The sequence below is a fragment of the Cottoperca gobio genome, chromosome 17 (assembly GCF_900634415.1).
Source record: "Cottoperca gobio chromosome 17, fCotGob3.1, whole genome shotgun sequence".
Taxonomy (NCBI): Eukaryota; Metazoa; Chordata; class Actinopteri; order Perciformes; family Bovichtidae; genus Cottoperca; species Cottoperca gobio.
This window is the reverse complement of record NC_041371.1, coordinates 15,387,304-15,407,956: the sequence shown is the minus strand read 5'-3', so window position 1 is coordinate 15,407,956 and position 20,653 is coordinate 15,387,304. Positions and strand designations below refer to the sequence as shown.

At 42.2% G+C, this 20,653-nt stretch overlaps 1 protein-coding gene across 3 annotated transcripts; it reads right to left on the bottom strand.

Annotated features, from left to right (window-relative positions):
* Positions 1-1,936: 1,936 nt before the first annotated feature.
* On the bottom strand, positions 1,937-20,521 carry LOC115022145 (dipeptidyl peptidase 9-like). Of its 3 annotated transcripts, none has more exons than XM_029453038.1 (21): positions 20,336-20,521; positions 18,591-18,681; positions 18,198-18,436; positions 17,850-17,962; positions 17,169-17,342; positions 10,148-10,319; positions 9,747-9,857; positions 9,434-9,562; positions 9,237-9,298; positions 9,051-9,151; positions 8,732-8,909; positions 8,433-8,586; positions 8,242-8,324; positions 7,081-7,233; positions 6,376-6,511; positions 5,808-5,953; positions 5,531-5,677; positions 5,246-5,398; positions 4,273-4,415; positions 3,447-3,558; positions 1,937-3,056 (listed from the first exon to the last, which is right to left on the bottom strand). In XM_029453038.1, exons 2-21 carry the CDS (start codon positions 18,644-18,646, stop codon positions 2,964-2,966), a joined length of 2,655 nt encoding a protein of 884 aa, XP_029308898.1. In that variant the 5' UTR covers positions 18,647-18,681; positions 20,336-20,521; the 3' UTR covers positions 1,937-2,963. The 3 variants fall into 3 exon arrangements, with proteins under 3 accessions (XP_029308898.1, XP_029308900.1, XP_029308899.1); XM_029453040.1 differs by having other exon boundaries at positions 8,242-8,321; XM_029453039.1 differs by having other exon boundaries at positions 10,148-10,316.
* Between the last annotated feature and the right edge of the window lie 132 nt (positions 20,522-20,653).

Below are 20,653 nucleotides of genomic sequence, written 5' to 3'. Positions count from 1 at the left end.
TTCACAAATATTTCACAGAAGCAAATATAGCATTATTATAAAGCATTATATTATTATACATATTTTTTTTAGATGGACACAAGTAGAGTCAAGATAAGTGGATAGGCTGGTACTCAATCTGCTTTTTTATTATACAGTTTCATTCAGTTTGGTCAAATACAAGCTATTTACCTTGAATACAGAAGTTTTGTTTGCCATTAATGGTGAGAAACAAACAATTAATATAAAATGATTAGTTTAAGTTGTGGTTTAACTGAGAGGACATTTCAAATTGTTCATTTTCCACAGATTTATTTATCCAATCAAAAAGTATTTCATTTTTATATTTGTATAAAAATGGTAAATAATCCTTTCGGCTGAACTGAACATGTCGTCCCAAACCTGGGTGGAAAGGAAGATATTCTTAGGAAATCCCCTGTAGGCCCAAACCCCATGGCATTGAACCACACGTGGCAGGTCTCTTATATCTGCAGCTTAGTTATATTACGTGGAAGCAAACTTCTGGAGCTTCAAGGTGTCAGCCTTAATTTTTCACTGCACCACTTTCTGCTTACTGTTAAGGCGCTTCATCCCTACTGATCCTCCGAGCACTGACAACAGGCTCAACATCAACCTCTGTAACAGCTGATCTGATGGAGGGTGCTCTGAACTGACCTCTGCTTCAGCAGGTGTAGGAGCTGCGGAGGTCAATGTCTGGCTGCCATGCAACAGGTGATTTAAAGACATGGGACAGCAGGTGTTACCTGTAGAGAGAAACCAAGAGCCGTTTACTTACCCAACAATCCTCTTGTTTAAATTGTTCTGGGACTATAACAGTCATGGTCACGGTCGTTCTATATAAGAGATACTTTTCTTATGAAAACAGAACAAGTATCCCCTATTTCTCATAAAGTAGTTAGACATTTTGGTAAATACGCTCATTCGCTTTCTTGCTGAATGGTAGAGATGAAAGAATTAGCAGCCGGTTAGCCTCACTTAGCATAAAGTGGAAATGGGAGAACAGCTAGCCTGGCTCTGTCCAAAACATAAATAAAAATGCCACCAAGCGCTTCTAAAGTTAATTTGAATCCATCCAAAAACAAAGAAGTGTAAAAACTCCAAGTTGTAGCTGTGTGGATGTAATTCTTTGACTAGTGGTGGCTGGGACTCCATAAAGTCACCGGTCCGGCACTGCTTTGGTTCAGAAATAGTCCTGTAAGGTTAGCTACGTATGCCCCATAACCAAATTACAGATGTATATTGCACAGATAGAACAGATGAGATATAACGTATAGCTTTAGAGGAGCTGGGACACAGATTTAGTTACATTTAGAAGGAGGTAGCTTTATGCTAAACTAAGCTAACTGGCTTCTTGCTGTAGCTTTATATTTACCACATACAAATTAGTGTGTTTTCTCACCCAACTCTCTACAATGGAGCAAATTCTTGTATTTTCCAATGTGTCGAAGTATTCTGCAAGTTTTAACATGACAAGTCCTCATATCTCGCATTTCAATCACCTGCCCAGTGACGGTTCATACCGAGGCTGAGCCCATTGTGCTGAGGTGATTTTTAAATAAGCAGCAGCAGCAGCTTTCCATCTGATGTATGTGGTGTTATAAGATCAAGCTTATGCATCACTCACATACGAGAGAAGTGCCCTATTATTAAAAGATTACCATGGCAACTGTGCTATCCACAAAATGAAGGGGGCAGAAGGGCCTTCATGCATCTGCAGCTTTACTTGTGCAAGGTGCTCGAAGGCCCTTGTCGTTGCAGCAGTGGTGGAGCTTTGGTCAGGTGCTGCTGATGTGAATGAAAAGACAGGGGGGGGTATAATTAAGAGTTAGAGTGGAATATCTACATAAGAAAACACAGTTTAGAGTATGCATTTCCTAATTAGATAGCCTGGTTTCATCCTGCAATTCAGGAAACACAACACAGATGCCACAGAGCATGTGATTGATTCATATTTATTCATTATCATGTACAAATTGTATTCCGGTGGTACAAAGCTGTTGTAAGACTCCAGTGCTCACCCTCCTGTTGTCTTTATTGCAGTAAAAAAAGGAAATACCAGCATGATCAGGAGTCAAGAGGTACTTTGGCAAATATAAATTATGTGTTAAGAAGGCAAGCAGACATCTCGAGCAATGTAATGTGAGGGGAGAGAGCAAAAATATCAATGAGCAGCCAGCTCACGTCAGCACTCATAAAAAAAAAAAAAAGAATAAAAATCCATAAAATATTTTATTTTAAACAACACACACTTAAAACAAGTGGACAGAGGAAGAGTCTCGTTTTTACTTCATCGTTACAAATGTACGGACTCACAGTATGTATGGATATTGCAATTCTACGTGTGTGCTTGTGAGTCTATGTATGAGACAAACTGTATTTTACATCATGTATAGTGTGTGAGCTCATGTCTGCGAACATGTGTATAGATTCCATTTCATATCTGTGAACTGTGACCCCGTTCCTACCACTGACTCAAGTGAATAAAACAGGTGGAGCAGGGGGGGGGGGGGGGGGGAACAACACGTTAACATTTGGCAAAAACCCATCATGGTTGCAGAGATGAGGACGTGGGTGAGAGATGAGTCAATGTGACACAGCCTGCAAAAATTTATCCATATGTCCTTGTCTTTGTTCAGCTTTCAGGGTGAGACACCAATTCTCTGTGCTCGTAAACCATACCCCAGACTGTACACAGGGGAGTGGGGGGGGCATGGAGGAGACAGAGCGAGCAACGGAACAAGAGAGCGAAAGAGGGAAGTATGGTGGGAGAAGTTAGGTGACAAGTTCATAGGAGAGAGTGGCGTGTGGCTACAGAGTGTCTGATAGTCTCTTGATGACAGGGTGAACTGGGAGACTAGGGTTGGGGTGGAGAGGTCAAGGAGAGTAAAAGATGGGGGGTGAGCTGGAGGGGTAAAGTAGGACAGAGGGGAAACTAGAATTCACTTCTCCCCTGTTGTCTCATTTCAGAGGTATTGTTGTAGAAAGTGCAGCAGCATTATCTCGTAGTGCTCTCCGGACTCAGGGCAGCGAATACTGTGTCGCTCGTTGGGGTAAACCTGGAACATTTAAACAGGGAAACAAAATTAGGACTGTGCAGCATTTTATTCCATAAATTAATCGATTATCAAAATAGTTGGCCATCATTATTCTGTCAATCGACTTATTGTTGCACTCAAAACCAAATTATAGACTGAAGAGTGCTGCATGAATGTGTCGTATAAAATCTGCTTTGCAAAATATACTTTTATTCTTCATATATAATAATATATGGTATTTTACTACCGTTACATATTACAGTGGTCTAAGCCAATATACCAAACACATTTACTGTAGACTCACACCAAGACATTTATGATGAAGAGTTATGTAAATGATGTCAGGAGATATTTCATATAGTAACTTCAGAGAGATGTGTTAGTGAGTGGGATTAGGCTTGTCATGCTAACCTGGAGCTGATAGGGCTTCCCAGCACGGATTATCTGTGACACCAGGAAATTGGTGTGGAAAAAGTGCACATTCTCATCTAGAAATCCATGGAGAATCAGCAAACGGTTGGGCCTGGAATGAAAAGGATTACATGGTTAGAATATGACACGCTATTACACAATAGTAAGACAAACATAACACATGTTACCCCCCCCCCCCCCCCTTTCCTTCATGATTTAAAACAGGAAAAGCCTTCACGGATTCAAAGACATTTATAGAAAGTTGAAATGCTGCAGCTGCAGACTAATTTTCAGCTTTCGAGAGAAGTGCTCCAACACGCCGTTTGTCAGGCCCTCAGGGTTCCTCAGTCCCTAAATACTGAGGTTTACTGGCACTTCAAATCCTAATTTCAGCTCTCCAGATTTGAATAAATGCTGTTCTAAAAAGAGATCTGTTGGCTTTTCATTTACCAAGAAGTAATAGAAGGAACGTATCACCAACGTGTACATACCTGAAAGCCACACACAAACATTTTCTTAAAGCATTGCTTTCAGTTCAAAAGGTTCATAATTCTGAAGTCTCATTTCACGTCAAGGATCAGAATGACCCCCAAGTCAAATATTTGGCGAATGAATGGCATCCAAACATGTAAAGATATTTCAGTCAATGGTGAGACGCCTGACTTGACCAGAAATAGGAAGTACCCCTGCAGTCGTGATGATACGTGTACAAATATCTATGCAATTACACAGGACACGAAGTATGGTTAGATTGCCATAATATTTAGAAGTTTCAAGCACTAAACTCAAATAATTGTACAGGTGTCTGTATTAAGTGAGTACTGACTCGCTGGGCAGCTTGTCTACGTGCAGTGCCACAGAGCCTTCTTCGTAGCCCTGCTGGTTGTTCTCAGGCACATCCATGTAACGCTCGGTGTAGCCCGTGTCGTACGCCATCCACACAGTCACCGGGGCACCTGCAATAGCCAACTGGAAGGGAAGCACAATGTAGTCAGATGGAAAAGAATGTAAAATAAAGAATAAAAAAAACTGGATCTAACTGTGTAAAAGTGTCTTTTTGCACAGAGAGCATCTCAAAGATAGGTACAGGAGGAAGGTGGTGGCTTAGATTTACTGTGTAATTCTATAGTATGTTCTGATGTTATGGCTCTGTTGGATATACATTTTGTATATTTTTATATATAAATGTATCTTTCAAGCACAGGGATGGGGGTGCGGATATCCTTACTTAATGAGAGCTATTCACCAACACATTGTACAACACAGACACCATGTGGATGTAATCTGCAACTACATCACAAGTTCAGTTTTGAGAGATCATACTTCAAAAATGATGCAATTAATTGTGTTTAAAGTGCGTACCATAATGATACAAACTACCACTATGGTATGCTTTCATATTTTATTCTCTACAGCAGAGAATGGTCTCTGGTAGAAAGAGTGTCCTGCACTGTGCAGCTCCTTCAGCGACAGGCTGCTTCACCCGCGGTGTCTCACAGAGAGATACCGTTGGTCCTTTCTCCCTGCAGCGGTCAGACTGTACCATCACCACGGCCCCTGGTACAGCACCACACCAAACAGACTATTCCACCACTGTTGTGCAATATTCACTCTTACAATTTTTTATCACCGACTTTATTTATTTTATTCTATTTAATTATTGTGTACTCGCCACTTTACTTTCTTGTTCTTTTGCTGTAACACGGTAAATTTCCCCGTCGTGGGACTAATAAAGGATTTCTGATTCTGATATGTTTTAAGGATTAAAGAAGGGCTGAAGGACGAAAAAGCCTCCTAACCTTGAAGACATTGGGTCGCTGGATGAGCCCCATGAGAGAGAGGAAACCGCCGTAGGACCAGCCGTGAATGGCTACACGGCTCAGGTCCACAAAGTTAAACTTCTCCGCCACATACTGCAGCCCCTCCACCTGGTCTTCAATCTCCACCTGACCCTGAAGAGACAAACGCAACTTTGAGCATTATTTAAATAAGGAAATTGTGCATGTCTTTCTGGCATTCAAGCATGTTAAATTAAAATAGAATTCTCCATTTGAATTCATTAAATTATCTGACTCTTATTTTACCATTTTGTTTTTCAGTGCTCCTTCAAATTCAAGGCCCCTCTGACAGGAACCCCTCCCGTCAATGACGACCACAGCGTAGCCCAGAGAGGCCAGCGTGTTCAGCCGGAGGTACTTCATCCCCTTGAAGGAGTTGTTCACCAGCTGCACCTGAATACACACACAAATCGTTGTCCTCATTTTTATAATTTTTTTTACACAGCAATACAGGTTCAAAGCAACAATTTGTGAACACAAAACTCTGTTAACATCACAGATGAAACTGAATATATCCACGAACCTGTGGGCCTCCATACACAAAGAGAACAGTCGGGTGTTTCCTGCCAGGCTGCAGGATGTGAGGCTTGTATACCATCCCATAAAGCTGGAAGCCCGACTTGCCTGCCATGTCAAAAATCTCAGGCGGATTGTAATCTCCCGGGCAACCTGAAAGACACATTACCACAGGTGGTCATTAGGTTAGCATGTTTTAAAATGATCAGGGATTGTGGGTTCAACTCCTTGTGAAACTTCAAAGCAATGGATCTCTTCAAAACTATACACTAAAGCACTCCAATTGTAATACTAATAGTAATAGAATGGATGTCTTCTCACTCCTGGTACCTTTAATGAATCATAAAAGACAGTCAACCCAAACACAAATCGCTCAATGATGACGAAAGTGTTTGAGCACCACATTATCGGATTGGCGTCAAGATTGTCTGGAGGACGCACGCGGCGGTGGATCAAACTGACTGCAACCTTCCCCTACAGACTGGGCTCTATTCATTGTTCCATAAAAGACTAACTCTGCATATTGAATCAATCAGGAAACTACTGGTATGGTGGTTACATCACATGCTGTTTACCTGGTGATTCCATCATGCTGGCCCAGAACTCGGGTACCAGGTGAAGCGGGTCACCTTCAGAGCTGCTCAGTTTGTAGACGTGAACACATGGAGGCGTACTCACGTTACTGTAGTGGCTGACAAAAAAGTCAAAGTTCTGCAGAGTGAGAGAGGAGCAAAAAATAATGAATTGAAAGAATTATGTACAAAATAGACTGACAAGGACAAGAAACAGAAAGGCTGAGGGAGGGGATACAATCTCTCATGCTACACCACATGCAAGGATCAGTGTTAAAAAGCTCAACATGAGCTACTGTCGTAAAATCGTGCTGATGGCAAGAGAACCTTTATCCCATATAATACTGCAGACTATCCAAACAAGCCCTGGTTTTAACAGCTTCCCTCAGGTTTCAAAGGGGATTTAACTGTCATTGTTCTTAAGCAGGTAAAGTGGTCTCTCTGATCTGCCAAAACTATGTACGCTATAACTCACTTGTTGTGATTTAGTTCTATTTTAGGTCATAATATAAGACTGGACATTAAATGCAATCAATCTGCTGCATTTTTTTTTTTTAAATAGTCACTAGCAGCCACAAAAAGGCTTGTCAAGAGAATATCAGTAAGAAACATTGTTTGTTGGATAGATTAACACTGGGATGAGAAATGGACTAATGAAATGTGCATGTATGTATTTGGACAACTAGGAAAACAAATGAATGGTTTTACCTGACTAACAGAGCAGCTATGAGAGAAGCCAGGCTTGGTTAGTCTGACCACGTCTCCAGGTGATTCATAGCTGACCACGTAGAGGTGGTGCTCCAGAGGAGTGTCTCTGGTGCCCTGGAAGTACACCAACTTTGATGCTTCATTCACCCAGATCTAACAAAGGAGAAACACGAAAGGAAAATGAAAAGACAATAGCAGTGAGGCCGAGGTATGATACTGTGAGGTATTATAAAGAGATGGTCATGAAGGCTGGGTCATGACCGAAAGAACGAGATCACGGGTACAAGCGGCCGAAATGGGTTTTCTCAGACGGGTGGCTGGCGTCTCCCTTAGAGATAGGGTGAGAAGTTCAGCCATCCGTGAGAGACTCGGAGTAGAGCCGCTGCTCCTTTACGTTGAAAGGAGCCAGTTGAGGTGGTTCGGGCATCTAGTAAGGATGCCACCTGGGCGCCTCCCTAGGGAGGTGTTCCAGGCACGTCCAGCTGGGAGGAGACCCAGGGGAAGACCCAGGACTCGGTGGAGAGATTATATCTCCTCACTGGCCTGGGAACGCCTCGGGATCCCCCAGTCGGAGCTGGAGGATGTGGCCCGGAGAAGGGAAGATTGGGGTTCCTTAATGGAGCTGCTGCCCCCGCGACCCGATCCCGGATAAGCGGTAGACGATGGATGGATTATAAAGAGATGATAGAGCCACTCGAATATCAACTGACTTCTGTATTACTCATGTTTTAATGTTGAACACAAGCATTTGGGGGGGGGGGGGGGGGGAGAGAGCTGAAACTGCAGTTCAGCACAATGGATATAAATCCAATTTTAAAGGTTACAAAAGCTTAACTTGGTGTCTTTCAGATTTAACATTGTTTGGTTCATATCCTCACTGGATGAGCAATGTAGCATTTTAATACATAGTCCCCAAATTTTAGGACAATGCAGCAGCACAATAATCAGGAGCACAAGTCCTTAATCTGATAGATTATTTTTGATTAAAAAAAAAAGAAAAAACACATATAACACTGCACTGCAGTCATTACATACGTCAAATATCAAAGAGGATGAAACACAATAAAGCAATAAGAGCATATTTCCATTATGCACTCTAAATACCTGCATATCTTTATAGGTGTGAATCTATATCTCCAACACTGACAGACTTTCTCTAACCTTGGAACCATGTCTTGCCAGCACTTCCCATTCTCCACTGGTCAATGTAACCTCCTCCTTGATTGCACATTTGAAGTCTCCTGCTGTAAACAGATAACAGAATCAACATACTCCTTCATACCGAACACTCTTACGTAAACTGAGATTATTTGATGGGATGATAAGTGCAGAAGCATGTCCTAGTCTCTTACCATCTACTTGTTGGTCCGTCCAATGGTAGCAGCCCGGTTGTAACATGGATGTGATTTTATACAGATGGCTGAAACCAGTTTTAGACTCATTTACCCAAATGAAACTAAACTCATCTTCTGTCGTTTGAATAAAGGGATAGAATATATCATGAACCTGCGGAAGAGAAGGACAATCAGTTACTGAATCCTCACAGCAGAAACACCTTCCAGCATTCACAACCATAACAATTTGTTTATTAGAAACAGGACAGACATTCATTTTAGGAGAACCAAATAGTGCACCATGTGGAAAGACCTACATTAATCCAGATGTCTGTGGTCTCTTCATAGATTATGTATGGCTGTGTGTTACTTGGCACGGCCTCCAGACTCTCCTGCCTCTGAGCTGGGTCATCTGTGACAGGGATGAAGAGGGCTGGAGGAAGCAGGACCAGCTGCAGTTTTCTCTGACTGCGGTCCAGAAGCACTGCCCAGCCACTAGGGGGACACAGAGCAGACACAACTCAAAAGAGTGCATTATACAGCTGTGCGACTATGAGAACAACTGCTCCATTTGAAACAAAGAAACATATGCATCTTATCCATTCTCTGAGTCAAAGTTTTAACAGTAACACTCACTATTTGCCGTCACTCGTCCATCCTACTCTGGCGATGTATTCTGTCCCAGGAAACAAGGAGGTGAAGGGGACGACCAGTTCTTTATCTTGCGTGCTCACAATCTGTTAAGTACAACCATAAACACACATTAGGAACGCCTAATTAATATTTTGATGAAGAAAAAAAGAAAGGTTGTGGAAGACTCACTCTTCCTTGATGGTCTGTCTTGATCTCTGCAAGTTTAAGGGTAGCCTTGGGATTCTTGCTACCTGGAAATAAAGAAATAGGTAAAATTCTAGAAATAGACTGATCCAAGCATATGTGGTGTGTGTGTGTGTGTGTGTGTGTGTGTGTGTGTGTGTGTGTGTGTGTACAGTGTATAGGCAGTAGTGCGCTATATTGACCTGTACGAGGATATCTGTAGGCGTCTGCTTTCCGCTCCTCCAGTGCTGGAGATGGAACATGAATAATCTCTACTTCCGTCTCATCCACCTCTTCATACAGCAGGTATACTGTTTTACCTCCATTAGGGTCTGACAGGGGGAGAAAAATCAATAACTTGAGTCTAGTGTATGCAGAAAGTAATGTTTGTATACAAACTCAAAAGTAACTAATCGTACAGATAGAGGTAAAACTACACGGTTAAAAAAAATCTGCATATTTAAAAAATGTCACGTAATCACAAAACGTTTATTCAGCCACAAGACATAACAATACCTTCCACTGCTGAGGGACTCCACCAGTAGCCAGTGAAACGGTCAAATTCTTCTTGAATGACAAACGTTGCTACACCTGCAGACTTAGGGTCCTCCTTAACATTATCCACACCTGTAAACATAAAAAGAAAAAGAAGGAATAAATTAGGAAAAAAGCTTACATTCATGTAGTGCTATTGGTATAGTGCTAATCATACAAGTGATATAATACTGTACACTTTTGTCTTAAAAGATAAGAGAATAATGCATCTCAATGGCAGTTTCTTCTCGTGTTGTAGTGAGATGATGAAAATAAAGGGGAAACTGAAATCACATCATCTTTTCTTTAATTCACATACTTATTGTAAGTTAAAGAGGATATTTCAGCACGTGAAGCTACTTATTGCATGACATCTCATTTACCTTTGTGGCAGAAAGTGAGTCTCCTTTCCTCGCCAGTCTTAATGTGGGCTATCCACAGGTCATTATTGTTGATGAAAGCTATGAAGTCAGGGTCTCCAGGGCAGATCTTGGGGTCCATGCGGGTCCCTGAGCACTGGGTCTTGATCTCGACGGGCTTTACAGGAGCAGACTGCTAAAACCAACAAACACAATCTTAGTCCAAGATAAACAGAAAAGTGAATTTTGGGTAAAAAGATATAGGAGAGACCAGTTTGATGCAAGCATTCTCTGAAATTAGGACAGTTTTACAGACATTAAAAAGGCACAATGAGCAAAGTGAAGTGCACCTTGTTCCATCCGGAGGCATTCTTTTTTTTTTAATATATTTTTATTCACATGAAAAAGTGTAAAGTGTACATTACAGCAAATAAGGCATTCTCATTTATTTATTTTAAAAAAAAAGAACCCTTACCCACTTTCCCTCAACCCAGACCCATCCCACAGACCCTCTCCCGGAGCAATAAGGCAACAGTACATCAATTACATACCAAATGATAGATACAATAATATACATGCACATATATACACATACCTGCATACATACACACATGTAAACGTACACATACTAACACATCAAGGGATGTCACATGGGCTGCATGTGTGGTGGACAGGGGAGTAAAGATATTGGAATTATAGGCAGATACAGGGAGAATCCCTACAGCGACACCATATCAAGGGGGAAGACGATCTACATAACTGATCAGTGGTCTCCAATGAGCATAAAACTTATCTGAAGAATTTTTTCCAACTTTAGGAGAGACATAGTATCGCTCAGCCACATTTTAAAAGAGGGAGGTAAAGGAGATTTCCACAAGAGAAGGATTTTCCTACGAGCAATCAAGGAGGTAAAGGCAATGACATTGGTTTGGGTGTTTGTCATGTTTATTCCATCTGGGGGCCTACCGAAAATAGCTACATGAGGGGATGGAGAGATTTTTAGACCTACAATTTCAGAAATACATTCGAAGAAAGAATGCCAGAAAGTAGATAATTTAGGGCACAACCAAAACATGCGAGTCAGGTCGTAGGGGGCCTGGGAGCATCTATCACACCTGTCATCCAATCTATATGGATAACTCCTGGAGAGCTTAGCCTTGCTATAATGTAGTCTATGGAGAACTTTAAACTGTATTAGGCTAAGTCTAGCGCAACTGGAGGATGAGTTGACGGCTCTCAGGGCCTCCCTCCAAAAGTCATCAGAGAGGGTGATCTGTAGTTCCTTTTCCCAATTAGTTCTAATCTTATTAATGGCAGATTCATCAACCAGAGAAAAAAGATCATAAAAATAAGAAACATGGCGCCTAGATAAAGTTCTTGCTTTAAGTACCAGATTGACTCCACTGGGAGGCAGGGTTTGGGGGAATTGTGGAGAGTGGGTCTTAACAAAATCCCTTAGTTGAAGGAATCTGAAAAAATCAGATCCTTTTAAATGAAAGGCAACCCGTAGTTGGTCAAAACCATCAATGTATAACTCCCCTATGCAGCGGAGGCCTTCCCTCTCCAAGTAAGAGAATCGGGGGTCAATTGTGGCTGGTAAAAATAGATGGTTATTACAGACAGGAGTTGCTTGAGGAAGAGTGAGCCAACCACAGTGACGTCTAACTTGTGCCCAGATCTTTAGAGTGTTAATTACAACGGGGTTAGATGTGAACTGTGAGGGGGAAAGGGGGAGAGTGCTACACGCGAAGGCCTGAAGTGATGTGGATCGACATGAGTTGGCCTCCACAAGACACCAGTCACTCTGGGGCGAAGTGACCCAGAGCATGATCTTATGTGTGTTTGTGGCCCAGTAGTAGCCCATAAAGTTAGGTAAACCAAGCCCACCTAGGGACCTGTCCCTCTGCAGTAATGGTCTACTAGCTCTAGCATGTTTACCAGCCCAAATAAATGAGGAAATAATATTATCAATAGCAGTGAAATAAGATTTAGGAAAAAAAAAAGTAGGTAGGCATTGGAAGCTATATAGGTATCTGGGCAGTATGTTCCTTTTGTATTGTCTGAACTGCTAAAGAGAGTGACAGGTGACCCTACCTTTGTAGGTCAGATTTGTTGCCGTCAGGACAGTAAGATTTTGTTCTTGTAACGCATTAAAAGACTGCGTGATTGCAATGCCTAGATATCTATACCCTGAGTTGGATATTCTAAAAGGCAACGACAACGGAGGTAACTCTGTAGCCGATTGGTTGATAGGGAAACATTCACTCTTTTGGATGTTTAATTTGTATCCTGAAAATGAACCAAAAGTGGTCAAAAGTGAGAGTATGTGTGGATTACTAGCTATAGGATCGCGCACATACAGAAGCAGGTCGTCAGCATATAACGAGACCCTATGTTCGATATCCCCCCTCTGAATCCCCTTAATTCCTCTCTCTGCTTTTAGAGCAATTGACAATGGCTCGATAGCAATTGCGAATAGTAGTGGGGAAAACGGACAACCCTGACACATCCCTCGGAAAAGAGGGAAGAATTTGGAGCGCTGGGTGTTCGTGCATACAGAGGAGTGAGGAGAAGAGTACAGAAGTCTAACCCAAGAGATAAGGCCAGGACCGAAGCCCAGATGTCGAAGGACAGAAAACAGATAGGCCCACTCAACCCTGTCAAAGGCCTTCTCAGCATCAAGAGATATGACAACCTCCGGTTCGGCAGGAGAAGGCGGACTGTGGATGACACTGAGAAGTCTTCGGACATTTGTGAAGGAGTGCCTCCCCCTTATAAATCCCGTCTGATCTTCCGAGATAATGGAGGGTATAATAGATTCCAACCGACGAGATAGAGGCTTGCATAAGGGTGGGTGGCAGTGAGCCTAGGTCGTACGACAAATTAAACATATCTAATAGTAATGGGGACAGTTGATTTGAGAATTTTTTAGAAAATTCTACTGGGTATCCGTCAGGACCCGGTGATTTGCCACTATTCATGGACTGTATTGCCTCTTTAATCTGAGCGAGCTGCAGGGGGGCATCTAGTATCTGTTGGTCATTAGTCGAAATCTTGGGCATATCTAGTTTATCAAAAAATGTAAGTAGCTGATCTTCGCTATCAGGGGATACAGACGTGTAGAGACGAGAGTAGTACGATTTAAAGATGTTATTAATCTCTCCCGGGTCGGAAGTGTGAGAGCCCAACTCATCCCGAATCTGGGTGATTTGATTCGAGGCCACCCTAGCCTTTAATTGGTGAGCCAGGAAACGGCCAGCCTTATCTCCATGTTCATATATAGACCCTCGTGAATGTAGAAGGAGTCGTTCAGCCTCTCTTGTTAGGAGAAGGTCAAGTTCTGTTTGGAGCCCCATCCGTTCTTTAAATAGATCAGGTGATTGAGTGGATAAGAGTTGGTTGTCTAGATTAATGATAGCCTCCTCCAGCTCTCTTTGGCGTGCTCTACGAACTTTATTAATATGAGACGTATGCGAGATGATCTTACCCCTAAGAAAAGCTTTAAGGATTTCCCAGAGTAGGGACACAGAGGTCTCTTCATTTTGGTTGGTCTCACAGAAGAATGCAATTGATTCCAAAATACACTCACAAAAGCCTGCATCAGATAGTAAAAGAGCGTCAAGACGCCAGAATCTAAATTCCTTAGGCTTATGATCAAAGTGAAGGTCCAAGATCACAGATGAATGATCTGATATCACCGAGTTATCGGTGAGTAATGAACTGAGACAATCGACAAAATAAATGTTTTATCGACAAGGAAATAATTTATGCATGAGTATGAACGATGTGCATGGGAAAAGAAAGAGTATTGCTTAACCGAGGGGTGTAAAAATCTCCACATGTCGACGTAGCCATAGTGATCCATAAAAGCAGAGGTAGTCGGTGCCGTTTTAGAGGGCACAACGGATCTGGAACTAGATCTGTCTAGTGTTGGGCCTATAACACAATTCATATCTCCTCCCAATATTAATAGATGGGAATTCAAATCCGGAATGGTGGAGAATAGCGATTTCATAAAATTATGATCATCCCAATTGGGAGCATACACAGATACTAAGATGATCGGCTTCTGATAGAGTGAACCAGAAATTATGACATAACGTCCATTTGGATCTAAAATTGTATTAGTAGGGGTGAAATTTACATTTTTCCTAATTAAAATGGCTGTGCCCCTTGTCTTTAGGTTAAATTGCGAATGAAACATTTGTCCAATCCACGGCCTATTCAGCTTTCGCTGATCAGAGTTACAAAGATGTGTCTCCTGTATAAAAATTATATCCGCATTCAAGTTTTTAAGATGTGTCATAATCTTTGTGCGTTTCACCCACCAGTATCAGAGATAGTATCCTGACCCCCTGTCCACCACCAGTCCCTGTACCAGTTACATTAGCCATGACACCACGTATAGCATCGAAAGTGACAGGTCAGCTCTAGAACATCCATAACTAAAAATGGAGAGAACAGTGTACATAAAAATGACAAAACAGAACGTAAATGAAATAGCTGCCTCCAACAAATGGAAACCCATAGCCCCATCAAGATAAATGTCCCACCCTTTCCCGCCCTCTTCCTCCCATCCCCTACTCCCCCTCCCTCCCACCTCCTCCCATGCCCCAGCCCGCCTCCCTCCCCACCCCCCAGCTCCATCCAAAAACGTGTCTGCCAATAAAATTGGCAATGACTTCCCTACCTGAATCATCTCTCCTTCTTCAAAGTGTCTCAGTACCCACATCATGCTAATACAATCTCCTTAATAAGTGTGGATAATTGTGAACAGCATATGTTAACAAGAACATTGCAAAGGTGCACACTACGTGCTGTTTTGGCTGGGTAACGTTAGTTATAAAAGAGATTACGTCCCAACAGAACGACGGTTGCAACGTGCCCAGAAACAATTATGAACAGCATATGTTAACATGGTAATATAAAAATATAATTGTACAAAAATGAAATGTAAACAACATGTCGCATTATGCGCTGTCTTGACTAGGTAACGTTAGATTTATAAAATAAATTGTGTCCCAATATAACGGTTGTAACGTACCCAGTCCACCATCAATGCAGCGCTAGCACGGTTTAGCTTAGCCTAGCCCAGCCACCACTAGCCTAGCACAACATCAGTGGTTAGCTAGCCGGCTCACGTTCATGGCTAGCTGCAAAGGCTACAGCCTCCACGGGCGAGGGAAACATTTTCTTAGCCCCGTTTCCCAGTGTGATCGGCAAGCGAGCAGGGAACAGAAGAGCCGGTCTGAGGCCTAGGTTGTACAGCTTTGAGATGATGTCCCGGTACTTAGCCCGCTGTTCGAGGACCTCCTGTGTGAAGTCTTCGTAGATCTGCACTGGTGTCCCACGGTAGCGGAGATCCCCTCGTCTCTTGCGGGCCTCCTGAACAATCAGATCCTTGACCTGGTAGCGATTCAAACGCATCATCACAGGTCGCGGCCTCATCCCTGGCTGCGGCTTAGCAGCTGGCGCTCTGTGTGCATTGTCCAGCTCGGGAGGGGATTGGAGAGTCTCAGCGCCTAGCAGCTCGACAAAAAGTTCTGAAAAGAAGGTTGTAGGCCGGGGTCCCTCAATAGACTCAGAAAGTCCAATGATTCTGATATTATTTCTGCGGCTCCGACCTTCCAGATCTGCGGTCTTCACAGCTAGCTTGGCATTGTTATCTGCTAGCAATGCACACTTCTCCTCAAGTGAATTTAATCGCTGGTCTTGCAGGTTGGCATTGGACTCAATAGAGTCAATTCGCTCACCATGTTCCGCTACCGTGGTCTGCGTTATGCTCAGTTTCACCTCCAGTACCGCAAAGGCAGCTTTAAAATCAGCCGAAATGCTAGCTCTGTGCTCCCTCTGAGCTAGCTCTGTGCTCTTCAAGCAGGCTAATTATATGTCTGGGCCAGCAACTGTACTCGCAGCTGAGACAGCAGTTTTGGCCTTTTTTGCCTTATTCGTCACCGTTTTCGATGCACTTTTCGACATCACATTGGCCTGTACTAATTTAGAGTCCAAATTATGTTCACAAATACTGTTTTAGCTCAAATTCGGAGGTTATAAATGAAATGTTCATAAAGTAGAGTCGTGGGAGAACAAGACAACGCTGCCCTCACATGTTCGCCCAACCGGAAGTCTCCATCCGGAGGCATTCTTGTGGTTGTTCAAATGTACAGCAATGGAAATGACAGTGCATCTGGACAGATATGTTCCCTTTTCAAAAGAATTTGCCCAGTTTGTTCACTCAAATTGTATCTTACTGAACCCATCAAGAGAATGAAGCACAACCAACACAAATCCTCTGATTCAATTACAGTGAAATATTTAGAGGTGGCACATTAAAACTCACCGTCCCTACTTGAGAAAGATTTTACAAATGGTGGGGGCGAAATCAGATAATCACCATGGGACAGGACTTTAGCTCATTTAAAGTAGCTTATCAGAGTTACAATGCAAAGGGGGTCATCTTTGAAGATACACTCAACATCTTCAAGACAAGGCAATCTTGATTCAAACCAACTGCTAACAGTGGACCACTAACTTCACTATCAGTGACAAATAGAAACATCACAAAACACTCGCGACACAGACAATAGGTTCAAAGATTGCCTCAAAACATATTTGGTATCGGCGACAGCCTTACAAGCCTTAAAAGACACTACATCATGTGTTTCTTAGGATTAGGATTTATAGCAGAGACGTCATATGTATCCAAATGCCAATGCATAAAGGTCGACAAGTTGGTGTAAAAAGCCCAAAGCCCTGACCAATAGATGAAAGTGAACTGGTCTGTTGATCGTCTTTTCTCTCATAACATCTGTTGCATTGCATAATGAGCATGGTGCCACTAGCAGATCAGTAGTTGAACAGTTATAAAATACATTTAACACCAAAACATTAAGGTCAAATCTAGATAATAGAATAATAATAATTAATGCATTAATTGATTCACAGCAACAGCACATCTCATATCGCTAAATCCTCCTTCCTGTCTTTGAAGTATCTTGAGTATCTAAGAATTCTAAATTGAAGACAAAAACAGCAGTTTACTCACGATGAAGCCATTGCTGCCTCCATCCTGACAGTAGAAGAGGCTATTGCTGGCCTGAAAGACGAACAAGCCCGTCTGGGCATGGTAGTCATAGGAGGTGATACCAAATGCTCCGAGACGCTTACGCTCTCTCAGCAACTCCTCCTCTCGAGAGTAGGCTCCCTGGTGCGGTGTAGCCTTAGAGAAACAACGGGAAATCAGATGCACAATATTAGAATAAACGGAAGAGTATTATTGAATACAAGTTTGTTAGGAATCAATGTTGTGTTAACATATACAGTGAGTACATTATTGTGAAGTATATGCAGCAGAACCACATTCAACTGACCCGACCCAACCCCGGCCAAATAACCATACAATTGTTGTACAAAGCAAACATTCCTCTCATAGCTTATATCATTCGGGCGGGGCCCGTTCAAAACAGGCCTCCGGTATTCCTGTTTGCGGCTTTCTCAATAACCGTTAATCCAAACAACTTCACACGGGTCACTGCGCTTCCTTGAGTCGAGAGCAAGCTGTACCCAGCATGCTGTTTGGTGGAGTAACAGTTAATAGGGTCCCATCTCAATACACTTCACAGTATGTACATAAATGGGACTGCTCAATAACAACCAATTGTTAGACACATCACGCAGTGCTCATTGGTACTGGCACTGCACGAACAGGAAGAGAAGGGGAATTCACCTGGAAGTGATCCAGCATCTGTTTCCATGACAACACTAGGAGGGCCTCTTTCCGGATCTTCTTGGGGATTTCTGAGTAGAGTAATGAGTTCTCTCTGCTTCCATAAGGCATTCCTGGTAAGCACATAGAAAATAAACAAAAGGCAATTTCAACAACAACAAACAAAAAAGCTTGTGCTTACTAGAATGGTGAAAGTTTGACATGGTAATTGTTTAATCTTATCATGAGGCAATGGTATTCTGCTGCCTATAGCAGGAAAGCATGACTGAGGTCTAGTGTAAGAAAATAGATAGTATAAACTGATGCAGGGATCTTTTGTGGCCCATCATTAAGCACCAATCATCTTACCGAGGTAGTACAGCCGGTGGGAGTGGGGTCCATTTTCATCCTTCTTCTGCACAAACTGGAAGTCATGGGGAGCCTTGTTGGCGATCATGCCCGAATACTTCCTGCTACAGTGGATAATGTCACGGAGGCCCTCCCAAGAGTGTTTCTCCACAAAGAACTGAGATGGGACATCCTCCATCTCCACCACCTCTGTGCTGTCCGAAAGGCTGTCCACAGCAGTCATGCTCACTGTCAAACAGCTGGATGTTGACATTAGAAAGAGAGGGTGAGAGGTGCCGAAACCCAGAAACACCTGCTGCATGTATGCATTCTTTTAATGGAATTTGTTTAATTGTTTATTCATCCATCTTCCTAAGCATCAAAGCAGTTTAAGTAAATATAACACAAACCTACCTTTTCCAGATACCCTCTTTTTTGTCACAAAGTTTAACCTTCTTGACTCTATGCATTCACCGGTCAACACACCTCACTCCGATTCTCTAACCTATGAACAAAGTAGTTCCAAAATAGAAATGAACAAATAGAGTTAACAGTAGCACAGCCTCATTAGTAGAGGTGTAAATAAGGTGTAACAAGCTTCATTATGGTATGATATTATATTGATTGGCCTGCGATTGACAATTTTAATACTGAGCTCAGTATGAAGGAGGTGCACTTGGGTGGAAATGGTGACAGACATGGCATGGGAATTTCAAAATAAAGGCATATCTTAAAAATTATGATGTGTAACCTATGGTTTCCCTTTGCATCAATGATTGTGGATCGTTGATCGTTGATCATTGAATTGATATATCGATCCAGATTGATGTATCGTTACACTCCTACTCATAATGACAGCTAGGTATGCGCCAGTCTGATAAGACATTTATGACTGGGACATAGTTTTACATTTTTTTCTGTTACATCAGTCTTCAGACTACAACACAATGTACTTTAAGGAGAAGAGGGAGAACATAAATCATTCATGGAGACTTTCGAATATATTGTCTCATGAAACATGGAGCCATATAGCCATAAATACAAACCAGAGGGGAAATTAAGGATCATAATTCTTGTTAATCTCTCATGTGTTGGACAGATAGGTCTCAGACTCAGCTGCAGGTGAAGTACATACAGGCAACAAGAAATACCCCACATTCCTTCTTTATCCTTCGGTGTTGGGATTAGTGTGATGCAAACAGCAGTGGGAAAAATCACACACTCAAAATAACTGCCTCAGTGCCTTTTCTTATGTTAGTGTTAGGGAGTTGTGGCAGGCTGGTATGGTACTGTGGTGGCGCACTTTAAATCTGTGTTTAAGAAATACTGAGCTCACAACAAATACACCAACCAGCACAATACCTCCACTTGAATAAATATTTTAAGAGTCAATTCAGCAATAACCAGTATCACAGGTTAAAATGTCACCTGGTACATACTCTGGATACCTGTATGAGGAGTGGACTGATGGAAGTGTATTTATGAATGAGATTAACCAAAAAGTAAACCTGTCAATTTGTGTGCCTGTACAAAAATACTAGAACATACTACTGGTTGTATTCTCCTAAATTCCTCCCCTGTGAACATTAGACTTTAACTTAACGTGGCCTCGGTATTTTTAGGTGAAATGTCTTTAAATTTAAATTATTACACTGCAACTTTATACATGGGAAGGCCCTATTCGGCTCAGCGGGTTACTTGATAGTCTATAGCAATCTAATTGTAAGGGTGGGAGAAACAAGTCGGGCGAAATACTAAATTACCGGTAACGTTACCGTTAATGTGAACAGTTAGCTAGCCTACAACAGATCTTTGTTCTCGGATTTCAACTCAGTCACACTAGGAAAAACACCGGCAAATTCTTTTGTTTTAACATTTAAAACGGTGCTGACGTTAGTTACCTTTGGCAGTGAATGATGAGACCCCAAGTTATTAGAAATGGCAGTTAACTAACCGTGTCTGTCTTAAAAATCTCACTTAGTTTAATTTTGACATGACAGATCTCTTCTGTCATTTTCACTATGAAGCTAACTGCCGTTAGCTAGCTACCTAGCTAGAAGCTAGCGAGCCGCTAACTAGCGGTTGATGTTTTTTTTGTAAAAGCAGACGCTTAGTCCACCGTCCCTACGAAACAAACTGAAATTAAGTAGAATACTTACCAAACTGGCCAATGTTTCTTTAACCAAGTTCTAGATTGTATTAGCTTGGTGACAATAAACAGATTGTGCAACTGCTAAAGGTTGTATCCATGGCCCAGAGCGGCCACACACAAAATGTAGCTGGCTTCAGCTGGCTTTCAGATCGGAAAGAGGAGGAACCTTAGCCTGGTGGAGTTAGTACACCCCGGTACTTTTTCAGGGCCGCACTGCCGCTTTGAGGACGAGTCAGTGTGGTCAGTGCTGCGCGGCATGTGGTAGGATAGGTCATTATCCAGATATTCACATTATTTTAACCATTTATTTATCCTTTACCTTGGA